The sequence below is a fragment of the Crocodylus siamensis genome, chromosome 1 (assembly GCF_052110815.1).
Source record: "Crocodylus siamensis isolate JL-2025a chromosome 1, ASM5211081v1, whole genome shotgun sequence".
In the NCBI taxonomy this organism is placed as follows: Eukaryota; Metazoa; Chordata; order Crocodylia; family Crocodylidae; genus Crocodylus; species Crocodylus siamensis.
The window spans coordinates 416,062,805-416,090,640 of NC_143395.1; the positions used below are offsets into that span (position 1 = coordinate 416,062,805).

General features: G+C 41.8%; 1 protein-coding gene across 4 annotated transcripts in view; it reads right to left on the minus strand.

The window, feature by feature from the left end:
- Positions 1-27,836, minus strand: part of FCHSD2 (FCH and double SH3 domains 2) — a 247,700-nt gene that overhangs the window by 180,896 nt on the left and 38,968 nt on the right. For all 4 annotated transcript variants that reach the window (XM_090030771.1, XM_090030773.1, XM_090030772.1 and 1 more), the window contains exon 3: positions 9,900-9,945. In XM_090030771.1, coding sequence (XP_089886897.1) covers positions 9,900-9,945 — 46 coding nt within the window. The remainder of the gene's footprint in view (positions 1-9,899; positions 9,946-27,836) is intronic.

Here is a 27,836-nt window from a genome sequence, read left to right on the forward strand (position 1 = left end):
ACCAATTCAAAAAACAAAACCAAAAAACCATATAAATAAGCAAAAATGAATAAAATACAGGGAACAAAATGTTTAGTAAGAAAGTACAACACACAAATAAACCAAATTTCCCAGTAACAGTAGCTTGAGAGAAGACTAATTGGAAAGAAAAATAATGACTAAGGCAAACTAAGGGAATTCTGATTGCATCAGTTAAAGAAAAAAAAAAAAACATTTTTTTTTCAATGAAGGGTTTTCTTTGTAGACATACTGTAGTTCTAGCTTTATAGTTCCATTTATAAGGAACTTAGTGTTTTCACAGAAAACAGAAGTTGAGAGTAAGCCTCTGTTCTTACAGAAATATTAGTTTAACTTAAGGAATTCCACAAAAACTGAAATGGATGATTTGGTGGGTTTTTTGTTTCTTTTTTTTTTTTTTTTTTTTTAGTGAGCACCTTAAATCCTTAAATGCATTTTTTAAAATAATATAATTTTTTTTTATTATTATCTGGCAATAAAAAAAATGTAATGGAAAAGCCACTTCTCATCTACATTATATATCTCACTTTTTTTCCTTTCACAAATCATTTCTACTCCTTAAGGAAAAAGTGGCTATGAAAAGTGAAATCCATTCACATGAAATCAGCTGCAGCATCTGGTGAGTGCGGGGCTTTTTTTTTTTTTTTTTTTTTTTTAAGAGCCAGTAGCTGGGGCGGGTGGGGCAGCCATGGGGGGAGGGCTGGGACAGTGGGTAGGGATTGTGGGGCTTGTGGTAGAGCCCCCCCATGCAACCTGGGGCAGTGGGGGACAGTGGGGACAGCCCCCTCCTCTCCGCCCCCTACTTACCAGCACTGAGTCTGGACCCAGCTCCCTAAGGCGACAAGCAGGGACTGCCCGAATCTCTGAAGCTGTCCAAATCTTTTCCGAATTGATTTGGAGAGCTTCAAATCAATTTAGACATTTTTAGTTGGTCTCCTGATTCAATTCGGATTTGGGGATTCGGCCACCGAATCGGACCAGACCTCCTCTGAGTCGAGTCAGCACCCGAAGCTTCACACAGCCCTAAAACCTTATGGTGGTTTTACTTATTTAAAAAAAAGAGGGGGAAAAAAGGCTTTCAAATGTAAGTTCTTTGTTACGAAATATTTACTGATGCCACATTAGTGAGAGTGTGCTGAAAATAGCACCTTTAAATATTAACTTTGGTATTGTGGTAAAGTGAGGAACCTTCCTGAACTGTAGGTAAGGAATGGCAAGGTAAAGAATAGACTGACGTGGAATAGTCTGACTTGCTCCAAGGATGAATCGTATATGCAGCTGACATGGAAACAATCACCGTTTAAGACCACTGGGGGCCATGAGAGAGTATCCAGTCTGACCTTGGTTATAGCACAAGCCATAGGATTTCACTCACTTATCTGTGCATTGAACCTAATAACTTGTGTTTTCTAAGTTTTAGATCCATCATTTGATCTTGCTTTTGAAGGCTTCAAGAGAGGGAGGATCCAGCAATTTGTTCTTGTGCTCTTCTTCCAGCTTGAATTCATCTGACCTCATCTTCCAGCCAGTGGTTCTTGTCATGCCTGTCTTTGCTAAACTAAAGAGCTTTTTAGTACCTAATATTTTTTTTACACCTGGAGTTGCTTAATAGTTTCATCAAGTCATTCTCAATCTTTTTTGATAAACTAAACTGACCCCCTGTATGGCTTTTTCTCTTGCCCTTGAATCATGTTACAGCCCTGCACCCTTTCCCATTTTTCATCATCCTAGGTCTGTAGTATGACCTGGTGTTGGTGAGCTGAGTCTGCACCCTGGCGGGAGAAGCAGGCCCCCATGACATTGTTTTTGCAGCAGCAGCCAGATATGGAGGTACTGTGCTGCTATTGTAGGAGCAATGTTTGGGAACCATTTCTGAGGCTCTGGCATAAGTTAAACCCTACCTCCCACCCCAGGTTATTATACCTCTGTCCTTGGTCATTAGGTCCAGACCCCTACTGTTACAGGCAACTTCATCATATAATCCTGTTCCTAAACTTACCAAGCTCCTGCTTAAAACTAGTTGGGTTGTTTGTTCCTTCTACATATGAATTGTAGACTCAGAAACAACACTATTGTCCAACAACCAAAATGTGTTCTTGTACAGTTTTTCAAGTTTGCAACAATCGGGGACCCTAGTGACTGTTTCAAGCTTGAAAGCCAGAGGCTGACATGTAGGATTGTAGGAAGCTGGCACAAATTAGAGGTGTAGTGGTTTGTTCGTAAATCTTGTCTGGGATATTATCTCCCAGCAGATGTGAGAGACATCTTATGCTTTCAAATATGTTCAGTGATTCTTAGCCCAGGTGCCGGGGTTCTGACGTGTCACTGCCCGAGTGAGCCCCATCCCCCTTGACAGCCCCTCAGCAAAGAAAGGAAGCGCTGTAATGGATAAAATAGCTTTTGAAATTGGGTGCCACTCAGTTGCCGAAAGTTATGGAGGGGTACTGAGTCCAGTGAGGGGTGTCTCGAGTTCAAAGAAGTTTGAGAACCGCTGCCTAGTTACTGCAAGGAAGAAATAATGTTCTTCTTCCCATTACTTTCCTAGCTACCTGGCCAGTTCCTGGAAGCAGTGGTTGTGAAATATTTCCCTTTGCATAGAAGAACTAGGAACTTCTGTTGTGAAACCAATCTTACAGAAAGATTTCACACGGGAGCAGTTATTCTACCCTGAGTGCAGTATTTTCAGTCACCTCCTACAAGCCCAAACAATGCATGCGTGTAACATTTGGTGTGAAGTATACTGAGTTGCACTGTATGTGGTTCCACCTGTTTTATATTTCATCTGCCTTTAAAATGTCACTAGTACAGATGCTGAGATGATCTGTGAAGGTGGCACACAGCAGATCAGGGAGGGGACAGGCAGCATAGTGGCAGGCAGGGCAGGTAGTAGATACCAAAGCTGCAAATTGGGCAGGGAACAGAAAGCAAAGCAGTAGAACAGGCAAGGGAAGGGGACCAGAGTGGCACTGGGGGAGGGTTCAGGGCTGATTTTGTGGCATACCTGTCGGAAGGTTTTCCCCCACTAGTCTAATTAGTGGAAGCAAAAGCCCATTCAAGAAGAAAGATGTCCATTATTATCTATGAAATACAGGAAGATTAGTAGAGATAACACAGTGATTGTAATGAGCCATAATTGTGTTTTGTCCGTGTTTAAGTATCCAGTAAGGTTATCGATTTCTGTTTGAAGGCCCTTTTCTTTAAGTGTTTTATAGATTTTCCTTGAGTGCAAGGACTATGAAGTCAGGAAGGGAGGGGCTGTTCTTTGAATAGTGTTTGTTCTTCTACCGGTGTTTGTGTGTCTTTTCCCCTTTATGTTTTCTGAGACGGTTCATTCTGGTGCATAGTCTTTGACTAGTCTCACTCCCCATTTCCACGAGGGCATTTGGAGGTGCCAGGCTGTGAGCGGGATGTGCAGGGTCCATGTATTTGGATGGTCTTCTTGGAGGGAGGATGGGGTAATGGTAGTGGTGGCAGAGATGTGTTGATTGGTTTTTGCATTTATTTTTAAGGTGGGGTTGTGTCCCATTTGGTGCCTGTTGATCAGAGGGGAGTTTGCCTCTGAAGATGAGCTGGGCCAGATTTGGGGCCTGTTTGAAAGCCAGGAGCACTGAGGGGGGAAAAAGAGATCGAGATCATTTTGCTCAAGGGTTTCTTTTTGTTTGTTTGTTTGTTTTTTTTAAGTAAACTCTAATTGTTTGATTCTTCTTAAAGGTTCCAGTGTGCGACAGCCAGGGGCGTGCAGTCAGTGGGAGTTTTCTTTTTATATTGTAAATTATGGAGAGGTATTTGCGTGGCTCATTCAAAGAGAGGAACTTTTCTTTCTAGACAGATTTCTCGTTTGTATCATTTTTATACTGAATAATGGCACCCAGCTTTATGTTCATTCGAAAAGGACTGCATGCAGTGAGAGAACTGCAGCTAGAGATCATAGGAGGTATTATTGAATGAACATAGGAGGTATTACTGAATGGAGTCTTTGAATTACGCTTTCACCTAAAGGGCATCCATGTGTCTGCATTTGGATCAGGAGCCTTCTCAGATCTTGCGTTTTTCCAAATCCAATGCCAACAACCATTATGTGAGGGAAGGTTTTGGAGATACCACGGCCACTCTGGATCACACAGGACCAAAGTCCTAAATTCTGGGTATGTCTGATGATTTTACTCATAAGGATTCCCTCACAGCGGCCTCAGGGTTTCTGGGGGCTCATGGCAGAGGAGCCCCCCATGCAGTAGGAGGCAGAGGGGATCGTCCCTTGGTGTTTCAATGGAGGGGCTGATTGATGCAGCTCAACAGAAGTCACTTCTGACCGAGGCAGGGCACAAAGCGCTCTGCCTAGGCAGAGAGGCATCGTATACGAGCATCTCACATGGGAAATACCCTGCAGCAGAAAGCAGACTATGTAAAGCTGTCATTCAGGTCGGTTATGGGTCGCTGTGGCACTGACTGGGGAAGACTCTGCCACCATTCACTTGAGGGCAAAAATGATATTTCAGTTGTGCCGCACTGAGGCTATAAGTACTAAGAAATCATTTCAAACATTCACAAACTAAAGTTAAGCTGCCTGGAAGTTCAAGACACCATTCTGAGGTTTCTAATACCCAAAGACTACAGGGCTCAAGACATGGGCACAAGTTCAGGTTCTTCACCCCACTTTACAGGCTTGAACCCCAAGCACTTGGTGGTGCTTTAGGAAGCTCAGGCATGTCTTGAGGCTAGACACAGGTCTCCAGAAGGATACAGAATGCCGCAGGCTTGAAGCTGGTGATGGGGGCTTAAAAAGAGGCTTCCCCAGAATGAACAGTCTTTCTAACAATCCCTATTTAAGAATTATTTCTAATTTTTTTAAATATATACAACAGCATCCCACCCTCATGGAAAGACCCCTTGGAATAATCATAGACAGGTCGGGCTGGAAGGAACCTCTATAGGTCATCTAGTCCAAGCCCCTGCCTGAGGCAGGATCATCCCCATCCAAACCATCCCATGCAAATCCAGAATCTAACCTCTTAGTAAAACTACATGGTCAAGTAAATCTACACAGGCAAACTACACAGTTATCTACATATACATGAAATGAAACACCTTCAGGAACCAATTTCAGTTTTAAGCTTTCCAGCAGTGAAGAATATATTTTGGACTATTACTAATATGAAGGGTTGAAAAAACCTATTTGTTCTCTTCTTCATGTGACTGCTGCTCAGCACAGACTGATACAATGGGGGCTTTATCTCCAGCCCCAAGATCGGGAGTTTCTTTACAGTCAAGCGTCCTGTTTACTTCAGTGGAAGACCTGCCTGTACAGGATCATCGCCAAATTGCTTCACAAGCTAGAAGCATGGCAGATGCTGCAATTTGCATATGAATGCTAATTATCAACTAAAGTGATAGCATGGCTTAGGGCAGTCAAGCTAAAAAAAAATTAATTCCCTAAAAAAGGAAGCATATCCAAATCAAAGACATTGTCCTTGCAGTTCAAGCTGCCTCAATATGAATCTTAAATATTACCTTCCAATGAGAGGAAACGGGGCATGTCACAGATACACAGAAGTAACACAAGCACAGCTAAATTATTAGTACACATGTCTTCAGAGGGTTCCAGGCCAGTGTTATTCCTTAATAAAATGATTTCTTAAAAGAACAAAAATAGGTACTAGCAAAATCACTGAAATGCACCAGTTACCACCAAAGACCATTGGACAGAGAATCCATGTCTGCTCCCTGTTTGTCCCCAGGCAGGGGGGACCACCCTTAAAGTACACAACCTTTTCCTGCTCTTTATGCAGCCACAGTAACCTTTTGTATCCTTCTCTCAGAAAAAGCACTCCGCCAAGACTAGGGGGAATGAGCTACTAGACAGAAAGTTGCTTGTCACGCTTTCAAGGCAAGTACCTCAAATTATTTGACTGTCGCCCCAGTGGTTAGGCAACTGCTGAATCAAGGGCCAGACTTGATTTCACCCTAACATTCAACACAGAAACTGTCATAAGACTTGCCTTCTCAAAGCTACAGCTGTTTTGTCTATGGAGAAAGTCTGAATCAGCCTAGTTACTACTGTATCTTACTCTGAAACGATTTCTTTTATAAGGCCTAATTCTCAAGGCATGATCTGTTATTGATATGCATTATCTGAGCTTTCCCCCCCGCCCTTTTAAATTCTAGCTCTATTTCTGTTCTATTATTATAGAGTGACTTCTCTCCTCCCATACTTACCTTTATTTTATAGCCTCTAAGACTGTTAAGACAATTAAAGTAGCTTAACCGGAACTTCATTTTTATTTTATTAATAGAATTGTCTTACATTCTGGTACTTATACAGTACTCTTGCAAATGAAGGGCATTTGATTTTTAAGTCAGTTATTCATAACCCAATACTGTACCCATTATCTGTTTCTTTCTGGTACAGCGGAGCTGTCCTGCTTAGTGCTGGGGGCTGGACCCGATGATCTTGCAAGGTCCTTTCCAGCCCCTCACAATCTATGAATCTATGGAGTTGGATGCTTTACAAGTAAGTTAGTGTACAGTGCTTTTCATCCATAGATCTCAAAACATTTTACAAAACAGAGACAAGGATTATTAGTTACATTTTGCAGTTATAACAGAACACAGAATAGAGGCAAGAATTTTTGCAGGTGATATCTTTTATTGAACCAATTCACTGGTTAGGAGAGATGTAGAGTAGCTTTTGGGTACAGAGCAGCCTTCTTCTGGTCACCTGAACCTATGACCTGAAGAAGGGTGCCTTGTACACAAAAGCTTTCAATCATGTAGTTGGTCCAATGAAAGGCAGCCCTCGTTTCTTCTATATTTCCTGGATCAACCTGCTTGTAAAATCACTCTGGTGCTAGCAGGAATTACATTACTTGCTCAAGGTTTGTCCTGTGGTTATGAAAGCTGACTCAAAATATCTAGGATCTACTCCCAGCTCTGCCCAGCATGGTCCAAGTCAGAGTTACCCTGTGCATTTTTTGTCTGTGCTTAACACGTGGTACGAAATCCAGTTAAGTAATGCTTGGGAAGTCTTCAGGCAGTATGGTAGACAGCACCAAAGAAAACTAGGATTTTACTCCTACAAATCCTGCTTCCTTGTTGAGACTGACAGAAGGAAGGGTCAGTTTATATTTTCTAGGCTGAAAGACAGGAAAACTAAGCTAGTACAGCAAAAAGCAGCTATTTTGATGTTAAAAATGATGAAAGTTGCAGGGACATGGGCATACACAATGTCATGCAATATTTCTCTGCTGCCTAATCAACTGCTTTCTAGCAGATGCACAGATATTTTAATGTCTCAAGAGCAGTAAGTATTTGGGGAGGCCCAAGGCATATCCGACCGGGTTTGCGGTCTGGGCCAGCAGGGAAAAGCTGGTGTGGCAAAGGCAGATGTCAGCATGGCCAGCAGCCAGGTGGTTTATTCTTTCCCCTGGCCCATAACTGCCAATGCATTAAAGGTTTTAAGGTAGCCACTTGACATATGAAATTGGTGGCAGCTGTGAGGCTAGGGGAGAGGGTTACCTCATGGCTGCTGGGTGTATTGACACCTCCCCTCATGGCAGTGCCATCTTGCAAAGAGGGACGGGGAGGCCGAGAAGGGGACTCCTGCCCCGTGTCAAGCTGCATGAGCCTTGGAAACCCTGGCCTCCATTCCAGTGCAGTGATGGGGGAGAAAGAGGGAGAGTGAAAGCAAGAGTACATAGGATTTTATTTCTATTTACATTATGATAGTATCTAGAAAATCCAATCAAGTGTTCACTGAACTAAACATCATAAAGAAAAGTAATAATCCCTGTCCCATAGAGCTTGGATTCAATCACACCAGGCTAATAAAAAGGTGCAGTACATGAGCAGAGGAAGTAAGAATACTAGAAAATAAGTTTTGGGTGTTTCTGTTTGGCTATGCAGTGTAATTCATTATATGTAAACCATTCACTGTCCTCAGGTTTGGCCTTTTTGACAGGCGAGGGTAGCAGTGCCAATACTGAAGTCTGTCCTACTTTCCCTACTTCAACAAATACATCAAAATCAAGCCCTTCATGAGTCAGTTGCCTAATTGGACAAAGGAAAAAAAATCTTTGCAGGAAGAAACATTTTGAGACACTATAGATGTCTTACTTCAAAACTAAGCTACTGAGGATTCTCAGATGCTTTCATAACTTTTTTTTGGTTAAAGATAAAACACGCCCCCCGCAACAAACAGTGGAGTTTACGTTTAGCTTACTTTATATTATTACGAAGCTTTGTAGGAAATCCTTTATAACGTGCAAAAAAGCCCCCAAAACCCCAAAAAACAAAATACATTTTATGGGACTAAACTTGAGGCACCCACAATGGTTCGTGAACCGTAAATCACTAAATCAAGTAAGGCTGCAAGCTTTTATTCAGATAAATAGTCACTTATACAAATCTCACTGATGCAGCTGCTTTACTGGAAATTTGCAATTTTAACTGTCTGAAAACCACAGTTAAGCCCATAATGGTGACAACCCAATTATTTACTTTTCAAATTATATTAAGTCCTATTCCAATACACAAGGCATGTTAAGGATTTCCAGGGATTCAAAAATCAAGTTCATTGATCCTGTCCATGAAAATTTGTCCCAATGTTTCATCAAGCTGAGTGCAACTGCCACAGCAACTGACCACGTGCTAATGCATATTCTAGAATATCAATAAATATGATGCAAGTATCAGCAGATGGTCTCAAGAGCGCTATACTATGACCTCTGACATGGAGCTATTCCCTTAGTTTTCAGCCGATGGGACGTGTACACATTGATAAGAACACGCAGCAAAAGGCTGACTTAAAAACAGCAAAAGATTTAATTCGCTTTCTTACACCGTTTCAATGCAAGTCTTGGCTGAGAATGCACATGCAGAATTTCAACACGAGTAAGTTAGACATGGACTTGAAAAATGAGGCATTCCTAGATTTTGATGAGGTTCACTTTATGCAGAAGCTTTGTGAATACTGTAACATGATAGACTTTAACAGGCTGTTGATTAGAACAACATCTAAAATGGAAGAATGGAAAACTTTAGCACCCTAGGAGGCAAAAAGCTCAAAACAATCACTGTACCAGCATGAAGAACTGTAAAACAAGGTTAACATTTTATTTCCTGCTCCATGCTGTGTTTTACACATGCCTCCAGTTGTGTTTGTTTCTTTGTATACACAACCCTCAAGTGTCCCTGCCTTTTATTTCTTCATTCTGCCATTGTTGTTTAGTCCTTGGCTTTAGGACATTACCCATAAATTAAAAATAGCCACATAAGTTAAACCAGCAGCTGTTCCCTGTCCCCAAACTGGAAAGCATTGGAGCAGATATTCAAAACAAACTAACAAATAAAAAAGAGATGGATGTCCGCTCTGCTTCTTACAACAAATACTGCTCCTGCCTCAGCCTTGCCTATGCTATAAGCATGGGTAAATGTATGTGGGCCTTGCAGAATGCCTTGAAACTCCAGGGAAACAGTTTTGAAAAGAAAAAAAAAAAGACTGTAATATAAGCACATAAAGTTGATGCTACAAGCTTGACTTCTATGCTCTTTATAACCAGGTTGCTTCTTTTAAGTACAAGGCAGCTCCTCTAATCCCTGGGCAGGGCCCAAAGAATTGCTGTGGACCAATTCCAGGAAGTGCCAAGCACTTCTGCTGTATGCTAAATCTTTCCCAAGGCAGGCGCCCAGCAGGCTATAAAAATGGAGATCGCCTAGCTGTGCTGAACAATCTTCAGCCCAAAACATAAAGAGCTATTTTTACATTACCTGCTCCACAGAAGAGCCAGTGAAAAAATGATCAGTATTACAGAAGACCTGTTAACGAGCAAATGGATTCTTACATACAGAGAACAGCTCAGAAAAAGCAAATTTATCCTGCAGCTTACCTGTGCATACTCTCTCTCAATTGCAGCTCTCTTCTGACTGAATGTCCTGCAAAAAAAGGGGAGAAATTTCCATTAGAGTACGCAGTAGCATACCACAAACGTGAACATTTATTAAAAAGGAATCTGATACAACTTTAGTTCAAGTACACTGACAAGCAGCCTTTATAGTCATGGAGAGCTACAGAAAAGAGCAAACCGTTTAACAATTGGCTATTGGCAGCCCACGACCAGCTGCGAATAGACTTCATAGTCAGAACCCCATTCCTCAAACCCAGCATCCAGGACTACCAGTGCAAATACTGCTTGAAATAAGGTCTCTTCAGCTTCATACTACTTCTGGGAACAGAATGTGGCCTTCACTCATCCAAACGACTGTATTTACTTGAATCCAAGATGAGGTTCCCCCTCGCAAATCAGCATGGGGTACGAGGACCTTGTTTTGAATTTAAGTACCAGACTGTGGTAGGCAGCAGCTCAACTCCAGCTTTCGCCCCTGGCTCGGCACGGGGAGGGGAGCAAGGGGGCAGGGGTCTGGTCTCTCACCTCCTGCTGGTGTTTTCCCCACCATAGCATTGGGGGAGGGGTGCGAATTTAAGACAACTCCCTACCCCCCCTTCAATAAGCAGATTCTAGACACAGAAAATTATAAATTTCTTATAGTTCTACGCCTTACCAGCTATAAAATATGCTATACTTTTCCAAGTTGAGAATCTAATTACTATGGGGCGATCTTAAAATTCAAATTAGTCTCTGATTGGCGTAAATATAGTACAGCCATTTAAAAAAAACAAAACAAACAAACTTCTCTCCTGGACTGCAGCTGTATATACTAGAGTTAATCCTGCCATAACTCTACCTATTGCTCACCGGATTACAAATAGAGCATAGTCCCAGGTGTAGTCAAGGTCAAATGTCTGCTAGTTTAGGAGGTATTTTGAAGGGCGGGGGGGGGAAAAAAAACCTAAAAGAAGAAATCAACATGCTTCATTTCAAAATGTACTTGGTAAATTACTTGGGGTTTACAACAAGGCCTTCTTGGCCAAATCAAGCTCTGTGCCTCTGAGTAAATCTGGAGTAACTGCAGATTTCTCTTACATCAGTCCAAGTTTACACCTACATAACATGACTATGGTTTCATTCAATCATACCCCAATATAAGAAAGGAGCCTTGTATACTTCCAGTGTATACTTGAATCCAAAGGTCCAAGCTTGCAGCAAACTTGTGGAATATGTTTTGAAGCAGAGGACTCTACCCTCTTTTAGGTCTCTTCGAATTCCAGTATGTTTCTATACCGTTTAATGTTAGACCTTGGGATGACAGCCTATGACCTGCAGGCCAAATCTGTCCCAGAGCCATTGGATCGGGGCCCACAGAGTTGGGGCTCTGGCAGTGTTCAGTGTCTGGCAGGGGTGACGGGCTTTACCTGCACTGCCATGGCTGGGCAGCCATGTGGCAGGGAACCCTGCCTGTGTCATGTCATGGCAAGGATCAGGGATTTAAAAAAAAAAAAAAAAAAGTGACAGCCAGATCCCAACACCAGTCTGTCTCAGACCTGAGCTGGGTCTTCTGGCCAGCCACTGGAAGACACTACCTGCTGCTGTGTTCAGTGAAGCAAAACATGGTAGCACAAAGGGAAAGTTGCCAAACCATGATCAAACCTCTTTCGATTTACAGCTATTTAGGTGTATCAAGAAATTTACTTTTTATCCTCATAAAATATGAATTTTTATTTCAACCTAGGAGAACTTTTACAATCTCTGCTCTCTCCTATGCCCAATAAAGGGTGAGTGTGCCCGGAAGCTTGCAAACAATTTGTTTGCAAATATTTAGCTGGTCTAAGAGATCCCCTCTTCCACAAATTTTGATTCCTTTTTAGCCTAAAGCAGCCACGCACCAGCATTTTCCTCAGCCTGCAGTGTAAATAAAGTAAGCTTTTCAAATGTTAAAAACCATGTTCTCCTACTACCCCTAACAACACACGGTGCACAAAACCTCCAACTTGAATTCTAGTTAAATTGACTGCATGCTAATGATAGTGATGAGCTGGAAGTTAATATAAGTATCCTGTAAGATCATTCTATAATAGGTAGAATGTAAGAACAAAAAAGGCACTCAGTGGTTTTTGGTATTACTCCTCAGGCTCTTATGCCCCAGGCATACAAACACTGATTGACAGACATTGTGTCAAAGGTTCAATCTTTTAGATAAGTTATACAGCAAAAGTCCTAACTCACTGTGAACAGTAGAAGAGAGTTCCTTAGGATCTTTAGACCGAGGATGCTAACCAATCTTATTTGAAAACCTGTAGTCAAATCTAAATACAAAATACCTTTAATTATTTTGTACCTAACTGGGTGCAAGAGTTTCACTGCATTCTGAACAGAACGCCACTAAGCGCAAAGCCACTTATTTGATTGAATGTTGAGTTGTACACCGCTAGAAACACTGAGATCACCTTTGGCATGGCAGCAGTCTCCAGTCTGATGGAGAGGACAGAGTTGGACAGTACCTGCTGTATAAGCAAGAAACATTTGAAAGCAATGTTTTAGATTTGATTCCACAATATTTAAAATGTGTAGTCACTTTAAAATAAATGGCTTTTAGAATTACAGACAAAAATGGATCTGGAAGGGATATCAAGCAGTAATCTACTCCAACCCTTGCTCAACCTTAATCTCTCTTGCTGCAATTTAAAGACTATTACATACTTCTTTTCCTGTCCCCCGCGGCCATGGAGAATCACCATCCTCTTTCTAACCACCTTTCAATGGCCAGACCAGAGGTTCTCAACCTTTTTGGACTCAAGTCAACCCCCTCCCCCCACCCCTCTTTAACCTTTGCGAATGGACTGCACCCAATTTGAAAACCAATTTTTTATATAACAGTGCTTATTACCTCCTTACACAAAGGCTGGGTAACTGGAGGTGGGGACGGGGGGGACGGACACGACACAGGGGTATTATCCAGGCAGGGACAAGCCTGAGCCTGTTTTATCTGCTTATCTCTTCATACCTCACTTATCTATACTCCCACCTTGCAGCACCCTTCAAAGGATTTGGTAGTACCACCAGGCACCTTGGTTGAGAATCACAGGTCTAAGGATGGTTATCAAATGCACATCAGATGTCTTTCCTTCTCTGAACTAAATAATTCCAGTTCTTCCAATCTTCCCTTGTAAATCATGTTTCCTAGACTTCCAATCGTGTTTCAATTTCTGTGATGGCCTCTTTCCAATTTGCCTGTCTGTCTCAAAATGCAGTGCCCAAAACCAGATAGTACACTGGGTGAGGCTTCACCTGAGTTGAACAGAGAGGAGAAATCGCATCCTTTGACTTGCATGCAACATTCCTGTTAATATATCCCAGTATGCTAGTGATTTCTTTTCCAGCAATAGCATGCCGCTGACTCCTATTCAACCTGCACTCCACTATAGCACTGGGATCCTTTTCTGCAGTACTACAGCCTAACTAATCACTTCCCTTCTCCGCCTGTATTATTCGAGGTATGTGCAGAACTCTGCACTAGGCCTTACTGAATGTCGTTCAATTAACTATGAACCATTTCTCCAACTCATCAAGATCATTTTGAAATATCAACCTGTCCTCCAAAATACCCGCCACTGTATTCACCTTGGTGTGAACTGCAAATTTACTATGTGTGCCCTAGATTCCATCTGCCAAATCATTAATGAAGATACTAAACAGCACTAGACTCCTGAGTAACCCCACTTGGCATCTCCTCCCAGCTTGACACTGATGATTCTTTGAGCACAATGATCCAACCAGTAGGACACCCACACTGTATGTTCTCAGTTTATTAATGAGAATGTATTCAGGAGACGGCGTCAAAACCTTTGCTAAAGCCAGGGTATATCACACCCATTGCTCTCCTCCAATTCACAAATCCCATCATGTTGTCATCAAAGTAAACTGGATTAGTTAAGCATGACTCGCTCTCAACAATTCCAAGTTGACTATTTCTGATCATTTTGTTATCCTGCAGGTACTTACAAGGGGATTGCTTGATGACATGCCCCAGAATCTCTCCAGGTATTTTATGCTATCACCAAGCCCAGCTTACACAACACTTACATTGGGGGATTCAAGCTGTTCATGTTTTATTGTAATGAAAAAAGAGCAAGTACGTGAGATTGACAGGATCATCTATTTGTATTCCATGATGGTGGCATTCTTTCCTATGTGAAAATTTCCCCAGACTTGTACGACAAAGCTGTTTTTTAACCTCAGGCCAGTTTATACAGGAGTCCTCTTAGGACAACTAGATATACAGAACAAAAAACATGAAGGAAAATGAAGATTTACAGAGGGAAATTTCCTAAGAGCAAAAAAAAATTCTGCTAAAAAACACCACAGACTGACTGACGTGAATAATTTGATGCTGTCTTACTATGAAAAATGTGACAATTTGCATGGTTATGATTGTCCATTAGAGATTTTCATTTTTAACCTATTTGTTATTCAAGTTGGAAGTTTATGTTCATTTACTGCCAGAAAAATATTTGGCATTCTGGAGCTGAACAACACATTCTATAATTTTTTGATATGGAAGACAGAGGTTACACATTGTAACAAGCCAGCATATATTTAAAATGGTTTTTAAACATCTAATATTTTTTATTTGTACCATAAAAAAAATTATTGGATGAATTTAAAATAGTTTTGCAATTTCTTTTGATTACTTTGTTTCTAGATAGTAATCACTGTCTTCTCAGCCTAGCCTTACAAAGTAGCTCAAATAGTATTCTTGAATCCTTTCATAATCTGATTAAATTCAATGAGCCTATGTGCACAAACAAGCATACCCATGTGAATGGCCACTTGCAAGATAACATAATATTTGCTAAAAACTAGATTATATCAGAAGTGGGCTTCAATATAAATGTAATGCATTCATACATTCAAAATTCCAAGACAGAAAATGAAAGGATTAATTAAACCTAAAATTCACATCTATCGCTATGTTGCCAATGTCTGGAATCTCATTATAAATGTGATATTTGCTCCAGCTCCTGAAATTACATTATTCTGTACAAAAAACTCAGTTCCCACTTTTTAAAGTGTGTATAGTTATTATGGTTGTGGAGAAAAGTTTAAAATTACCTTAAATTGCTTTAAAAAAAAAAAAGACCCAAGGAGTCCATTACTGTGCAATTTTTAGTCAACAATGTTATACTGTCTTTTTGAAGCGTGGATCTTGATTTTTGAATAGCCGGGGTTGGGAATACTTGAAGAGGGCAGAAACACTCATTTATTTTACATAAATGTTAGTTGTTTTCATTCCTTCTGCAAGTGCTAAAACTCACTTTTTAGAGCAAAGAGAAATCACTGACAAGTTGCTTTACTAAGAATAAAAAAAGAATATATTTCACTTCAAATTATACACCCTGAAATGAGTTAATCTGTAACAGTAGTCAAAAGCAACAATGATGGCATAGGCACTGGCGTCTAGAATTCGACTAAAAATCAGTCATTTGTTTTAATGGATCTGTTAATGACAGGCAAACAATAGCACCCTTGAGGTTTTTCTTGCCTATAAAAATAGCTAGCAGTATTGTATGGGTAACTGATTACAGAGGTTATGCACAAATCCAATGGATTCTAGGTTCCCACTCAAAAGTGAGCAATTTGTATATTTGCATATACCAGCTACTTCGAAAAAATAATGAAAAAGAGGGTAATTAGGTCTGTATTCCCCATGCTTCCATTAACACTGCTCTTTCTCCTACCTTTCACAGGTCTGTCACTCACATAACTCTTGGCTTCTGCTGGACATAGTATATCCCAAGGCAATCTGATGGGCCTCCTAGCCACGACTCCCTCTATCACTGCAGCTGCAACAGCAGCCAGAGTCTCTGGGCTCCCCGTCCTTCCAGCTTCCACGCTGTGCACCAGCCTTAATGGGCAGGGTGGCACAGGCACAGACCGGGGCACTCAGGGTGAGGCCAGGGCAGTTGTGGGGAAGGTGAGTCTCCACGTGGGGTCTTTGCAATGGCGGGGGTGGAGAAGGGGCTGTGCAGTGCAATGTAGGAAGGGGTATCTATACAGCACAGGGGCCCATGACTGCCACTGGTGGAGCCCACACGGCGTGTGCCCCATGGGACATACGGCTCCTGAGTGCTCAGAAGTTAAACAGCCCTGGTCTATATGGTGCAAATCTACCCTGCCTTGTTGGAATGCTATTCACCTATTTATACAGATCAAAACCATGATGCAAAAATCTCTGAAAGAGAGGTGGAAGAGAAGCTTCATTTTCACGATATTCCATTTAATTCCATATTTTTGCCTGTAATTGAGTATACAGCAGTAGCTCTCAACAACATTTCAGTAATTTTTAAATACAGCATTTACTCAATTCTAAGATGAGGTTTCCCTCCTATTTACTACAGGAAGGGAAAGCCCTTAGTCTTATAATCAAGTACAAGGGGGGTAGAGGAGAGGCAGCTGCTGTGGCTGGGGCTCCAGTCCCTACCCAGGGTCAGGGCCGTAGCCACAGCTACTGCCCACCCCCACAACCCACTGCCTCTGCACCCTGCCATCTCCCCCTGCAGCCTCTTCCCCATCTCCCCCCACTGTGCAGCTTCTGCTCCCCACGTTCCCCTCTCTCTCTCCCACTTAACCCTTGCTCCATGCCAGCAGGCTCTGGCCACCCTGCAACTTGACGCGCCAAGCATGGCCCTCACTCAGCCCCATAGCAGCAGTCCACAGCCCATACAACTGGTACAGCGACTGGGACTGTGCACCGTTCAGGCTCTAATGCAGACAGGGCCTGCCAGGGCAGAGCAAGGGTAATGGGGGTGGGAAGCAGGGAGCAGACAGAGTGGGAAGCAGGGGGCCTGAGACTGCAGGGTGTGGGACAGAGGGCACAAGCAGAGGGCAAGTTGTTTGTCCGCCTTCCACTGCCTGCTCCTCTCCACTGCCAGCAGTGGAGGGAGGGCAGCGGATGAATTAAAGACGACCCCTCAATAATTAGATTCTGCACATGGAAAATTATAACAAATTTATACATTTTTCATGTATGGAATCTGACTATCGGGGGCTCATCTTAAATTCAGGGTCATCTTAGATTTGAATAAATACCGTGACTGGCCTTTTTTCCCTTTTTAGGATCACAGGAAAGTAGGGCTGGAAGGGACCTCATGAGGTGATGTAGTCCAGCTCCCTACTCAAGGCAGGATCATCCATGACTAAACTGTTCCAGACAAGTGTATATCTAACTTGTTCTCGTTTTCCAGGGATGGAGATTCTACAGCTTCTCCAGGTAACCTGTTCCAATGTCTGACATCCTCATAATCAGAAAAGTTTCTCCTAATTTCCAACCTAAATTCTCTCTGTTGTAGCTTGCAATCATTGCTCTTAGTTCTGTCCCTTGCAAGCACAGAAAAAAAGCCCATCTCCATCCTTTCTCTAATTACCCTTCATTTGAAGACCATTATCAAATCTCCCCTTAGCTTTCTCTTCTCCAGGGTAAATAACCCTAGTTCTTGCAGCCTTTCCTCACAAGTCTTGTCTCATTTTTCTTGCCCTACACTGGACTCTTTCCAAACTGTCCTTGTCCTTGAAGTCTGGGGCCCAAAACTGGACACATTACTTCAGGTGAAGACTCACCAGTACTGAATACAGTGGAAGAACCAATTCCCTTGATTTACAAGTGGCCCTCCTGTTAATACAACCCGATATGCTGTTGGCTTTGTTTGCAACAAGAGCACATTGTTGGCGAATATTCAACTTATGGTCCCGAATATTCAAGCCCCAGGTCACGCTCCGCCGTACCGCAACTTAGGCAGTTGTTTCCCGGTCTGTATGTATGCATACAGTTATTCCATCCCAAGTGCAGGTCTTTGTTCTTGTCCTTGTTGAATCTCACCTCACTGATGGTGGACCATTTCTTCAGTCTATCCAGAGTAATCTGGAGTATCCACAACTTGGTGTCATCTGCAAAATTTCCTAAGCATATACTTGATCTATTCATTCAAATCATTAATGAAGAAATTGAACAATACCAGACCCAGGACCAATCCCTGGGGACCCCACTTGATGCCTCTCTCCAGCTAGATACTGAGCCACTGAAGACTACCTGCTGAGTACGATGATCCAACCAGTTATGTATCCCCCTTGCAGTACTTTCATCTAGCCTGCATCTCCTAAGCTTGGTAATGAGAATGTCATGGGAGACAGTGTCAAAAGTCAAGGTATACTATTATCTACTGTTCTCTCCTCATTCATAGAGCCTGCCACTTTTAGAGACTGCATATGGAAAAAAAAACCCCAGCTAAAATGTTCACCTGATAAAAGATGATGCTATTTAATTAATTAATGTTCCATCAATTAATATTTCAAAATAAGCATTTGTACATTTTGAAAAAAAAATCTATTAAAAATAAACTGTTACTTTAGTTAAATCCAGAAAACAACAAATCAACAGTCACTGGCAAATTTATTTTCCCAGATGTTATGTTAAAGTAACAAAGTACACAAAGAGCTAAATTTATATATCTGGCATAAGTGTCTGAGACGAAGTGAGGAGACAGCTAAGGAACGGGGTAAATTACATGGGGAAATTAAGGCTCCTCTGTTTGCTTGGGAAGGACCATCATGCTCCAAATACAGACAGGTGTAAGGGACAAAGGTAAACCTTCACCACATTAGGACTTGGTGGGTTTATAATATGCCATTTCTATGAAACTTCAGAGAAAGGTTTAGGTACAACTGAAGTATAAATCCTATCGTACAAAAGCGCAGTTCACACCACTTTTCAGAAGTGTGAACATAGCAAAAACTTAGGGTGATTATAAGAAAGTACTAGAAAAGCCCAATGCACAGATTTGTTAGCATTCGCCATTTTTTAAACATGCAAAAAATGGATAAGACACCGCACAAAATGCACCTGCCGTATTTAGATATGATTTGACACCCCCACCAATGCTGCCCTATATTCTATTCAATCAAGCAGCAGCAAACGATAGGAAACAGCACGTGCAGCAGGCCAAGCAGAGGAGCTGAAGCTCCCTGGAGCCTCAGAACAGCAGTATCAGCACTTCCGACATCATCATCCGAGAGAAGAAAGAAAAACCTCCTCCCCTGGAGCCAGGCTGCAGTGGCAGATACAGCAGGATCACCACTGCTCACACCAGTTTCCTCTTCTCCCCGTCCTCTAGGTCATTATCTCCTCAGTTGGATCCCGTCTTGCACATCAGTACAGGGAGAAGAAAGAGGCCAATGTAATTTTCACTGTGCATCACCCATCCTACAGCACAGTCCACAGCCGATTAAAGCTAACAAAAAAGTTCCCATTAACTTCAAGGAGCAGTGGAGGGAACCCCTGTCAAAGCAGCAGAGCAGTAGGGACGACTGCTGGAAGGGGAAACTGAGGAAGAGGCAGCAAATAGACAGAGGGTTTCTTTAGGAACGTGGGGGTATGCAACGTCACATTTAACTTACTGCAACTTGTCACCAACATCGATTCTGACCAGGGCATGAAAAAACGTTAAAGCACATGCCAAAAATGTCACCATAACCTGGCTCTTCCTGTTCAAAATCTGCTTTCATGGCAGATGCACTCGGAACACACTGGTGCCTAAAACAAGGGTTTTCGTGTGCATGTGTGTGGGGGGGCCAGGGGGGTTGACCAAAAGGAAAAAACAAACAGTCTGTCCTTTTCTAGATCATCTAGCTCAGAAACCACATTTAAATGGTCAGCCCCTATTGAAAAAATTAGAAAAAAAATTGAATGATGCCTGTAAGTGGGGAAGGGAAGAAAAACTATACACACAGAGCCATTTACTTTTTAAAATACAGGTACTCCTCACTTAATGTCGTCCTGGTTAACGTTGTTTCATTATTACGTCGCTGATCTATTAGAGAACGTACTTGTTTAAAGTCACGCAATATTTGGTTATAATGTTGTTCAGCCGCTGCCTGCTAGTAGGTAACTACTGCGACATACTTCAATTAGCTTAACATCGTTTTGCTTAAAGTTGCATTTTTCAAGAACGTAGCTACGACATTAAGCGAGGAGTAGCTGTACATTATAGTGGCTATATTTTCAATGGTGACTATGGTGACTTTGTTTGCAATACCAGTCACACACGGATAAAACCTGACATAACTAAAATACAATGCTTTTTTACTCAAATGTAGTTAAAAAATAAAAACAAAAGGACTGCTACTGTACACTCCCTAAATACTAATAATATCACCTAGTATCAGGTGAATGCTTGCACACAAAATCACTATGAAGAAATAAGGAACATGGTGCACAAAAAAGCTTAAAACGATACAAGCTACAATGGATTTTTAGGCGTAGTGAATACATCTTCACATGTGCCGGACTGCACAGTTGTCACCGCACGGTCATTTAGTACTTGCTTAGTACTAGTACTACTTTAGTACTTAGCAATTACCAAATGACTGTGCAATAACTGGTGTTACTGCGCAGTCCTGACTTCACACGGGTTTTTTCCCACGCTACTGAGCAATAGCATCATGCTGATGCCTGCCTTGGTTCGTGCCTGCTGACACTAACTTGCTGTAGCAATGAGCTACAGCGACGTAGCTCATTGCTAGGGTGATGTAGCATCTCGTGCAGACGTACCCAGTAATCCTTTCCCTGCTTCAGCTGCCAGGTATAAACAAGTATGTCTGAAACTCCTTCCCAATGACAGCATCTGCTTGTAAGCAACAGGAAACGTGTTTGCAGCGGTAGATCATACTTCCAGTGTTTAGAAGTAGTGTGGGAGCACGGTGTATAAACTTAAAATAAATGCATGTGGAAGAGTACTGACAAATACTTCAACACATGATATGCCTCATTACCAATCTCCCCTTACAGTACCTTGGACTTAAAGTATTAAAATAATTACATTCATCAGGGAACTATAGTCTGTATATAGTGGTATATCTATTTGGATGACTTAGGAGCTATTTAAAATAAGTTTAACAATCATCTCATTAGTTCAAACAAGACTTGACATACATCACTGATTTCCGTGCCAACTAAAACACTCTTCTCTCCAGCTGCCAAGTAGCATATGTATGTCACTACATAGTAAATACAGCAATACAAATTACTACATCTCAGCAGACAGTACCATGGGTGTGTCTTAGCTCCTGTGCTTTTTAACATTTACTTTTCATTCCTGCTTCTTCACGCATTCAAGAACAGCAATGATGGCATTTATATCTTCGAACCAGACCAGAAGGAGACTTGTCCAACATTACAAGGTTCTGAGCAAAAACCAAGGTGAAAGAACTAGTACTTGAAGATTTCCTGTTTGTGGAAGACAGGGACCTGGCTGCCCACTGTGAAGCTTCCCTGAAAAATCACTTGGGCAGATCTTCTGAATCGTGTAAGAGCCTCAGGATGGCAATTAGTCTCAAGAAGACTGTAACTGTATATCAAAGTGCTGCTCTTGAATTAGGCTCGTCAGCCACAAACAGATTCAGCAGGCATTTAACTAGACCTCTTAAGTGGACACTATGATCCAGAAGATCACTAGTTACCTACTACTACATAACTGCCAAGTGTCTTCTTTGGTATTTGAATCCTCAAAGGTTAACAGGCAATTGATAACACTTGATATAGCGAAAGTTCCACCAAACCATTCCATATAAACCGGTTTTCAATTAGTACTAATTTTCTGATTTAGTCCAGGTATCTAGAAGTTACTATTTCTGGAAAGTTTGACAAAAACCACTCAGCCATTTTCTGGAAACATTTTTTGCTATTGAAGACAAAAAAAAAAGAAAGCCTTAAGAACCCTAAAATTGAGAAATGTTATTTGGCCATCAAGTTCAGTGTTAGAGTAGATATGGTGTTGTGGGGTAATACAGCTGCTATTACACTCCTCAGCTGTGTAACAGGGTGCCTGCAATTACATCCATTGAAGTTACAGTTTTTCATAGGGAAACATGAACTTTCACGGTTATCTCTGACCCACAAACAGTCCAAGTGGTTTAAAAGCAAAGCAGAGAAGGGTGGCAAAGAAAGTTCCTATTTGGACTCATCTTCCTAAGAAATGTAGACTTTTTGAGCATTTACCCACCATCTTATGAACTCTGTAGGGGACACTGACTGGGCAGTACTGCCAATATGGAGAAGCAGATTATTTTACAGGAAGAGTTCCACAAGGTTGTCTAAGGGGGCATTAAAAAAACTTATAAATTTTAAGTGCTAAGTCATGCGCTTAAGAAATAACAAGAACTGATGTTTATAAGATGAGGGCTTATAAAAGCCCTCATAACAGCAGAAGAGAGGCCTGGGTATAGTGGTCAACAGCAGGATGATGATGGGCCAACTGCTCACTGCAGCAGGAGAATGCACATGCCACAAACCTATTTTAGCACAGATTTTTTTTTTTTAAAGGAGATTGGGCTTGGTTAGCTTAGCAAAACAAAGTTTGAAAGGAAATGTGATTAGCTTCATAAATACATTTATAGTGTGAGTATGAGAAAGGGGAAAGAGCCATTTAAGTTAAAGAACAAGTCAGGTACAAGATCAGATGGGTACAAGCCAGTTAAGAGGAAGTGTAGATCAGAAAATAAAAGCAGCTTTCTATCAGAGCACTTAAGTTTGAGAATGGTCTTCTGGGCAAAGTAAGGAGTTCAAAAATCCCAATGCACTTCAAGATGGAACGAGACAAGTTTACTGAGGGGACAATATAATGGGATATGGACATTTTTGGATCAGTAATCAGTGTTTATGATATGTGAATTCAATTATTCCCAATGTGAGGGTTAGGAGCTGTGCAGAAGGTATCTGTGCTTGAAGGTTTTGAGTGGTCAACTGCAGAGGCCAGGGAAGACTGCCCACCTTGCTCCCAAAATTGCTTTATTGCAGAACCGGGCAAATTACAGCCCAAAAGCTGGATCCAGCCTGCCAGGCCACTGTATCCAGTCTGCAGGGCCCCTAAAAAAATTAGAAAATTAATATCTATTTGCTCCTGGCTGCCTGTCAAAGCTGACAAGAGCCAGAAGCAGTATGACCCAGGGGGAGCCCTCAGCAGAGCTGAGCAGCCCAGCCTCACCCCACCCCACCCCCAGCCATGTCACTTTCTTCCTGCCCCTGCCCTCCTCTGGCACCACATGGCTCCTGGCTCCATCGCCAGACTGGGGAACATGGGGCCATACTGGTATGTGTATATATGTCCATGTGTAGGCAGAGGCAGAGTGTGCATGTGTTTATGTGCATTTGTAGTCAGGAGCAGTGTGTGCACGCATGTGTGCATAGTCAGGAGCAGTGTGTGCATGCGTGCATGTGTAGGCAGGGGCAGTGTGTGGGTGTGCGTGTGCAGGGAGGGGCATGTGTGCATTCATAGGGTGAGTTCCACACACATCCCCCATCATACACATGTACCCACACACCCCATGTGCTACCATGCACACAGACCCCTACCCCTACACCCCCTCATTAACCCCAGCCACCCTCCCGCCACCCCCCCCACAAACCCTATACCCACCCACGCCCCACATACCCACAGCCCCCTACAAACCAAAAGGCACCCCCCATGCTATACAAGAGTAAAACTTCATTTTAAGCTATTAGGCAATCACCACTGTGTACACTACACAAACGCATGTAAATCAGAACAAAAATATTTTTTGAAATCAAATTAATGAATGCTGTACTTGTTTTCTTTTTCGAATATAATCAAGTATTTTTCTGGTTCTGAGATGGCAAAACCCCTTGCTGAAAGAAGTACTTCCAGGGGCAAGGGGAGAGACTTTGGATGGCAAAGGTCAGGGATTAGGGGGCAGGATTTGCAGTCACGAGATAGTGACCAGGGGACAAGGCACCTGTCAAGGGGCAGGGCTACCCATGCGGCCCATGACAGCTTGCCAAAACTCGGTAAATGGCCCTTTGCCCAAAATAACTGCCTGCTCCTGCTTTCTTGGCTTCTGGCTTTGTTTTTTCCTTTCCCTGTCCTGCTCTGGAGGAGTAGAGGAGTTTTTGTCCAGTCCACAAAGTCAGAACAACAGCAGCAAGGAGAATCAGCACTTGCTGGATTGTAAGCAGTGGCCCACCACTATTTTGGCTTGCTGTTGCTAACAGGCTGCAGACCCCCATCATAACATGCTTTGTGACTGTGATGTGTGAAAGGCCGGAGAAAATGAGTTTTAGGACTCTGGGGATAAATGCAGTGGACTGGATTTGCTGGAAAGGCCCGTGCCAGTCCCGTTCCTATGTATAGAAAAAGGGAATTCAGAACACGCAATTAAAATCTCTCTTTTTTTTAAATTAAAAGTTGACCATGTTCTTATCATACATGAAGCTGAGCTTTGCCATAGCAGTAGCATGAAAAACAGAAAATAACATGCAGATGCCTTTCTCCAGTCTGGTGATTACGAGCAGAATTAGCTCTTGCAGCATCAGACACTCTAGCACAATTCAGTTCAAAGAGTCCGAACTGCAGTTAGTGGACACATCGATATAGCTCCACTTACACTAATGGAACTACAGTTTCCATTGATGCAGATCCCAGCCCAAAAATGTGTAAGGGATTTGAGGAAAGATCTCATTCGTGTTTGATTTTCTAAAGTGCTTTAGGGACTTCCAAACAACAGTACCTAGAAACTCATTCTTCCCTTCTGTTGCAGAATGCATGTTGTTAATCCATTAAGAATACTGATACAGGAATAACACCGCTGAGCAAGAGCTCTTTGCACTTATCTGGCATTCAGATTTTTTTTTAATGCCAAGTTATTGAGTTATTGGTATCTGGATACATAAACAATAGATCCCTTAGAAATACTTAGCATAGGTAATGTAGGAAGTATTATTAGTCAGCAGTAATATTCAAAGGAGGTCTACTCCATCCCTGCTGGCCCTATCCAACTTGACAGTGGTTCTGGGATGCCCCAGGACTATACATGAGCACATGCTCTGGAAAATCCATGTCCTTCTCAATTATGACATTAAACAAAACTGACCCATACACGGACATGGTGGCGTCCATGAGCTTGTCATGTATTTGTTGTCTCACTGAAGAAAAATTACTACTGCATACTTGAACAAATTCCAAGTCTCTGGAAAACGGACCCCTTTTCATAAGTTGCTTATACAGATTTTATATAAGCAGCCCAAACACAACAAAATTAAGCTGAACCATTCGGCAATTGAATGGTAGCAAAATAGGAAGCTCTCCTATAAGGAAAGATTTTGCATGCTTGGCTCTATAAATAAGAGATAACATCCCTCCCTCACAGAGCTTGCAATTTAGAAAGCAAAACAATAAAATGCAGATTCTGATCTTAAGGTAAATTAATCACATAGCTCCCCTTCCTTTCCACCCTCAACCTACCCCCAAATTTCCACAGAGATTTTTTTTTTTAAATGTTAGATTACTGGTTTAAAAAAACTTCATGGAGGACCTATTTTCTTTCTACCAAGGAAATTTCTCCTCCAGGAATAGAAAATACTCATAATCTCACTATAAAAGCAGCAATTTAGCATGAAGAGCAATATTCCAAGTACCTTGCTGACTGCAAGCGTTTAAAATCATTAGGGACTCTGTGAACCTATGTGATGGTCATAATCAAGAAGCCACTTCAGAATTCCTCCCCTTTACTTAGGTCTATATACATTTGGGAGCAGCAATCCATTTAATTAAAATAATCAATGTCAAAAGATGGATCACTTTTTGCCATAGCTAACGGTACACTAAAATAAGCCTATTGTTGCTGCACTTCAAAACACATCTGTGTTACACAAATGCAACACAGTGAAAGTAGGTCAAGTGTTGGGGGGGGGAGGTTTCTAACACAATCTACAACTGTGGATGTAGATTTAAAGATTCAACACTTCAGAGTAGATCACCATTTATCTGAACTTGTCTACCAGCTCATTTTTTCACTCCTTTGTATATAAATAAGTTGCATGAACTTGAGCAGGATTTGAAAGAGAGAGCAAGAGAAAGAAAAAAAATCACATGTGCCAAAACCAACACCAAGAAAACTTGGCTACAAGGAGTTTCTGGAGAAGCTGCAGTCAGGACTTCAGCACTAAAACTATCCAGAGATGAATCTTCCGTGCTGCTCAGCAAATCAGGAAGGCTGGTTCAAATTAAGCTTGGCACATCCTTTTTCCATTACCTACTTCAATTGTGTCTCAATCTCAAATTTGCTTGAAATGATCCTGGCTGCTACCTGCTTAGAAGCATATAGTATAGGTAACAGGTTGCATCACACCAATAGTTGAAATTTTTGGGAAGTCACCATAAAAAACCTGTGCAAAGGTAACAAATAGCCCAATGCCATAATAAATGTTTGCAAATACATCTGCAAAACAACCAACTCAGAGAAGTTAGTATAGACAAGTTAAGAGACAGAAGCAGTAGCAGCAGTCACCTTGTGCCACCAGCCTCCCATCCTGTTCTCCCATGCACCCACATTTTAGTCATTCCTAACCCTGGCACAGGACAATATATGCTTGACAAGCACAACCACACTGAAGAAAACTAATGAACCTTTCCTTTAGCACCAAACCTCATCTGAGACAAGCATGCAAGCAGGATTTTGCAAGGATGCTTTAATCTGGTTCTACAACCTGCTACTTTACAGCTAGCCTAATCTCAACCTCTCCCCCCATGTCAATACCTTCAAAATTACAATCAACATCAAAACCACATAGCCACCTGACGATTTTCTACTTTCTCTTCTTATAAGAAACTCCACGATTACCAAAAATGAAAGACAGCTAAGAAACAGTCTACTCCATTTTGATGCCACCTTTAACAGCACAGAAGGCATCATCTTTTTCATTGGTGTTGGGGGGAGGTGGGGTGATGACCACAACTTCCTGTCTCAGACATGAGAAGAACTTACTCAAGCACCTTTTAGGGAACTCACATGCATAGTCCTTCCCAGGTCCTGCAGAAGGATATCTACCAGTAACGTCTGCTATAAAATCCATCGAGAGGCAGTAAGCAAGCAAACGTGCATGGACAGGAATGAAAAAGTGGGCCTTAACATAGTGTCATGATCTCTTGATCATCTGGATATTTAAAAATTAAGTCAGTTGGGGAACAGGAAATCCCTTACATTTCATTTAAAGAAAAGTTGAGGTGGTATTAGAAGGGGCTGTATCAACAACAGACAGACAGACAATTCCAAAATACTTTGATCTTAGTACTCAGTGTCCCTTTAAAAAAGCTCTTCCAGCTTCTAAAGGACATATTAGAATCAGAAAATGAGGGCTGGAAGTGACTTCAGGAGGTCTCATCTAATCCAACCCCCTGCTCAAAGCAGGACCAGCCAACTAGGAAAAGTCCCACTTAGAAATTGACGACAATGTATTCAAAGCACAACTTTAAACGTTAACGTGAAGCCAGATCCAAATTTTAAGGTAACAAGTACAGCTCAATACAGTAAAATGTTTGGAAGCTTAATTGCTTTTATTTTTAAACTTTCAAGACCCCCTTTCAATTTGAGAGGAAAACAGGGTTTGTTCTGAGCTGCCATATTTTTAACATCCCTCCTTGCACAAGACTTTTTCCTCATATATACCAACTTTCTTTGAAGCATCAGTTTGTATTTCAACTACGTAAAACATGTCCTAAAAACAATCAATTTGCAAGCAGCGTGACTGTCCTGTCAAATGAGATTTTGCACATCAATTTCTACAGTATTTATGCTCTTCTGTAAACCATTTATCTCCTGCGTACAAGACAATGTGAACAAATGCACTGCCGAGTTCCTGATTTTACATTCAGCTCCAATGTCACTGCTGCTGCTTGGTTTCTTCAAGCAGCAGCAGAACAACAGGATGCTGATCGGTTTCTACTGCTATGATTCAGAAACTCGCCGGCAGCAATGAAACTGTCACAAAAGATATCAATTTCACCGAGACTTGGGATAATCATGTGATACAAAAAAGCACATATTGCACTGTTCAGACAGAAGTGGGCCACCACTCCATTCTTC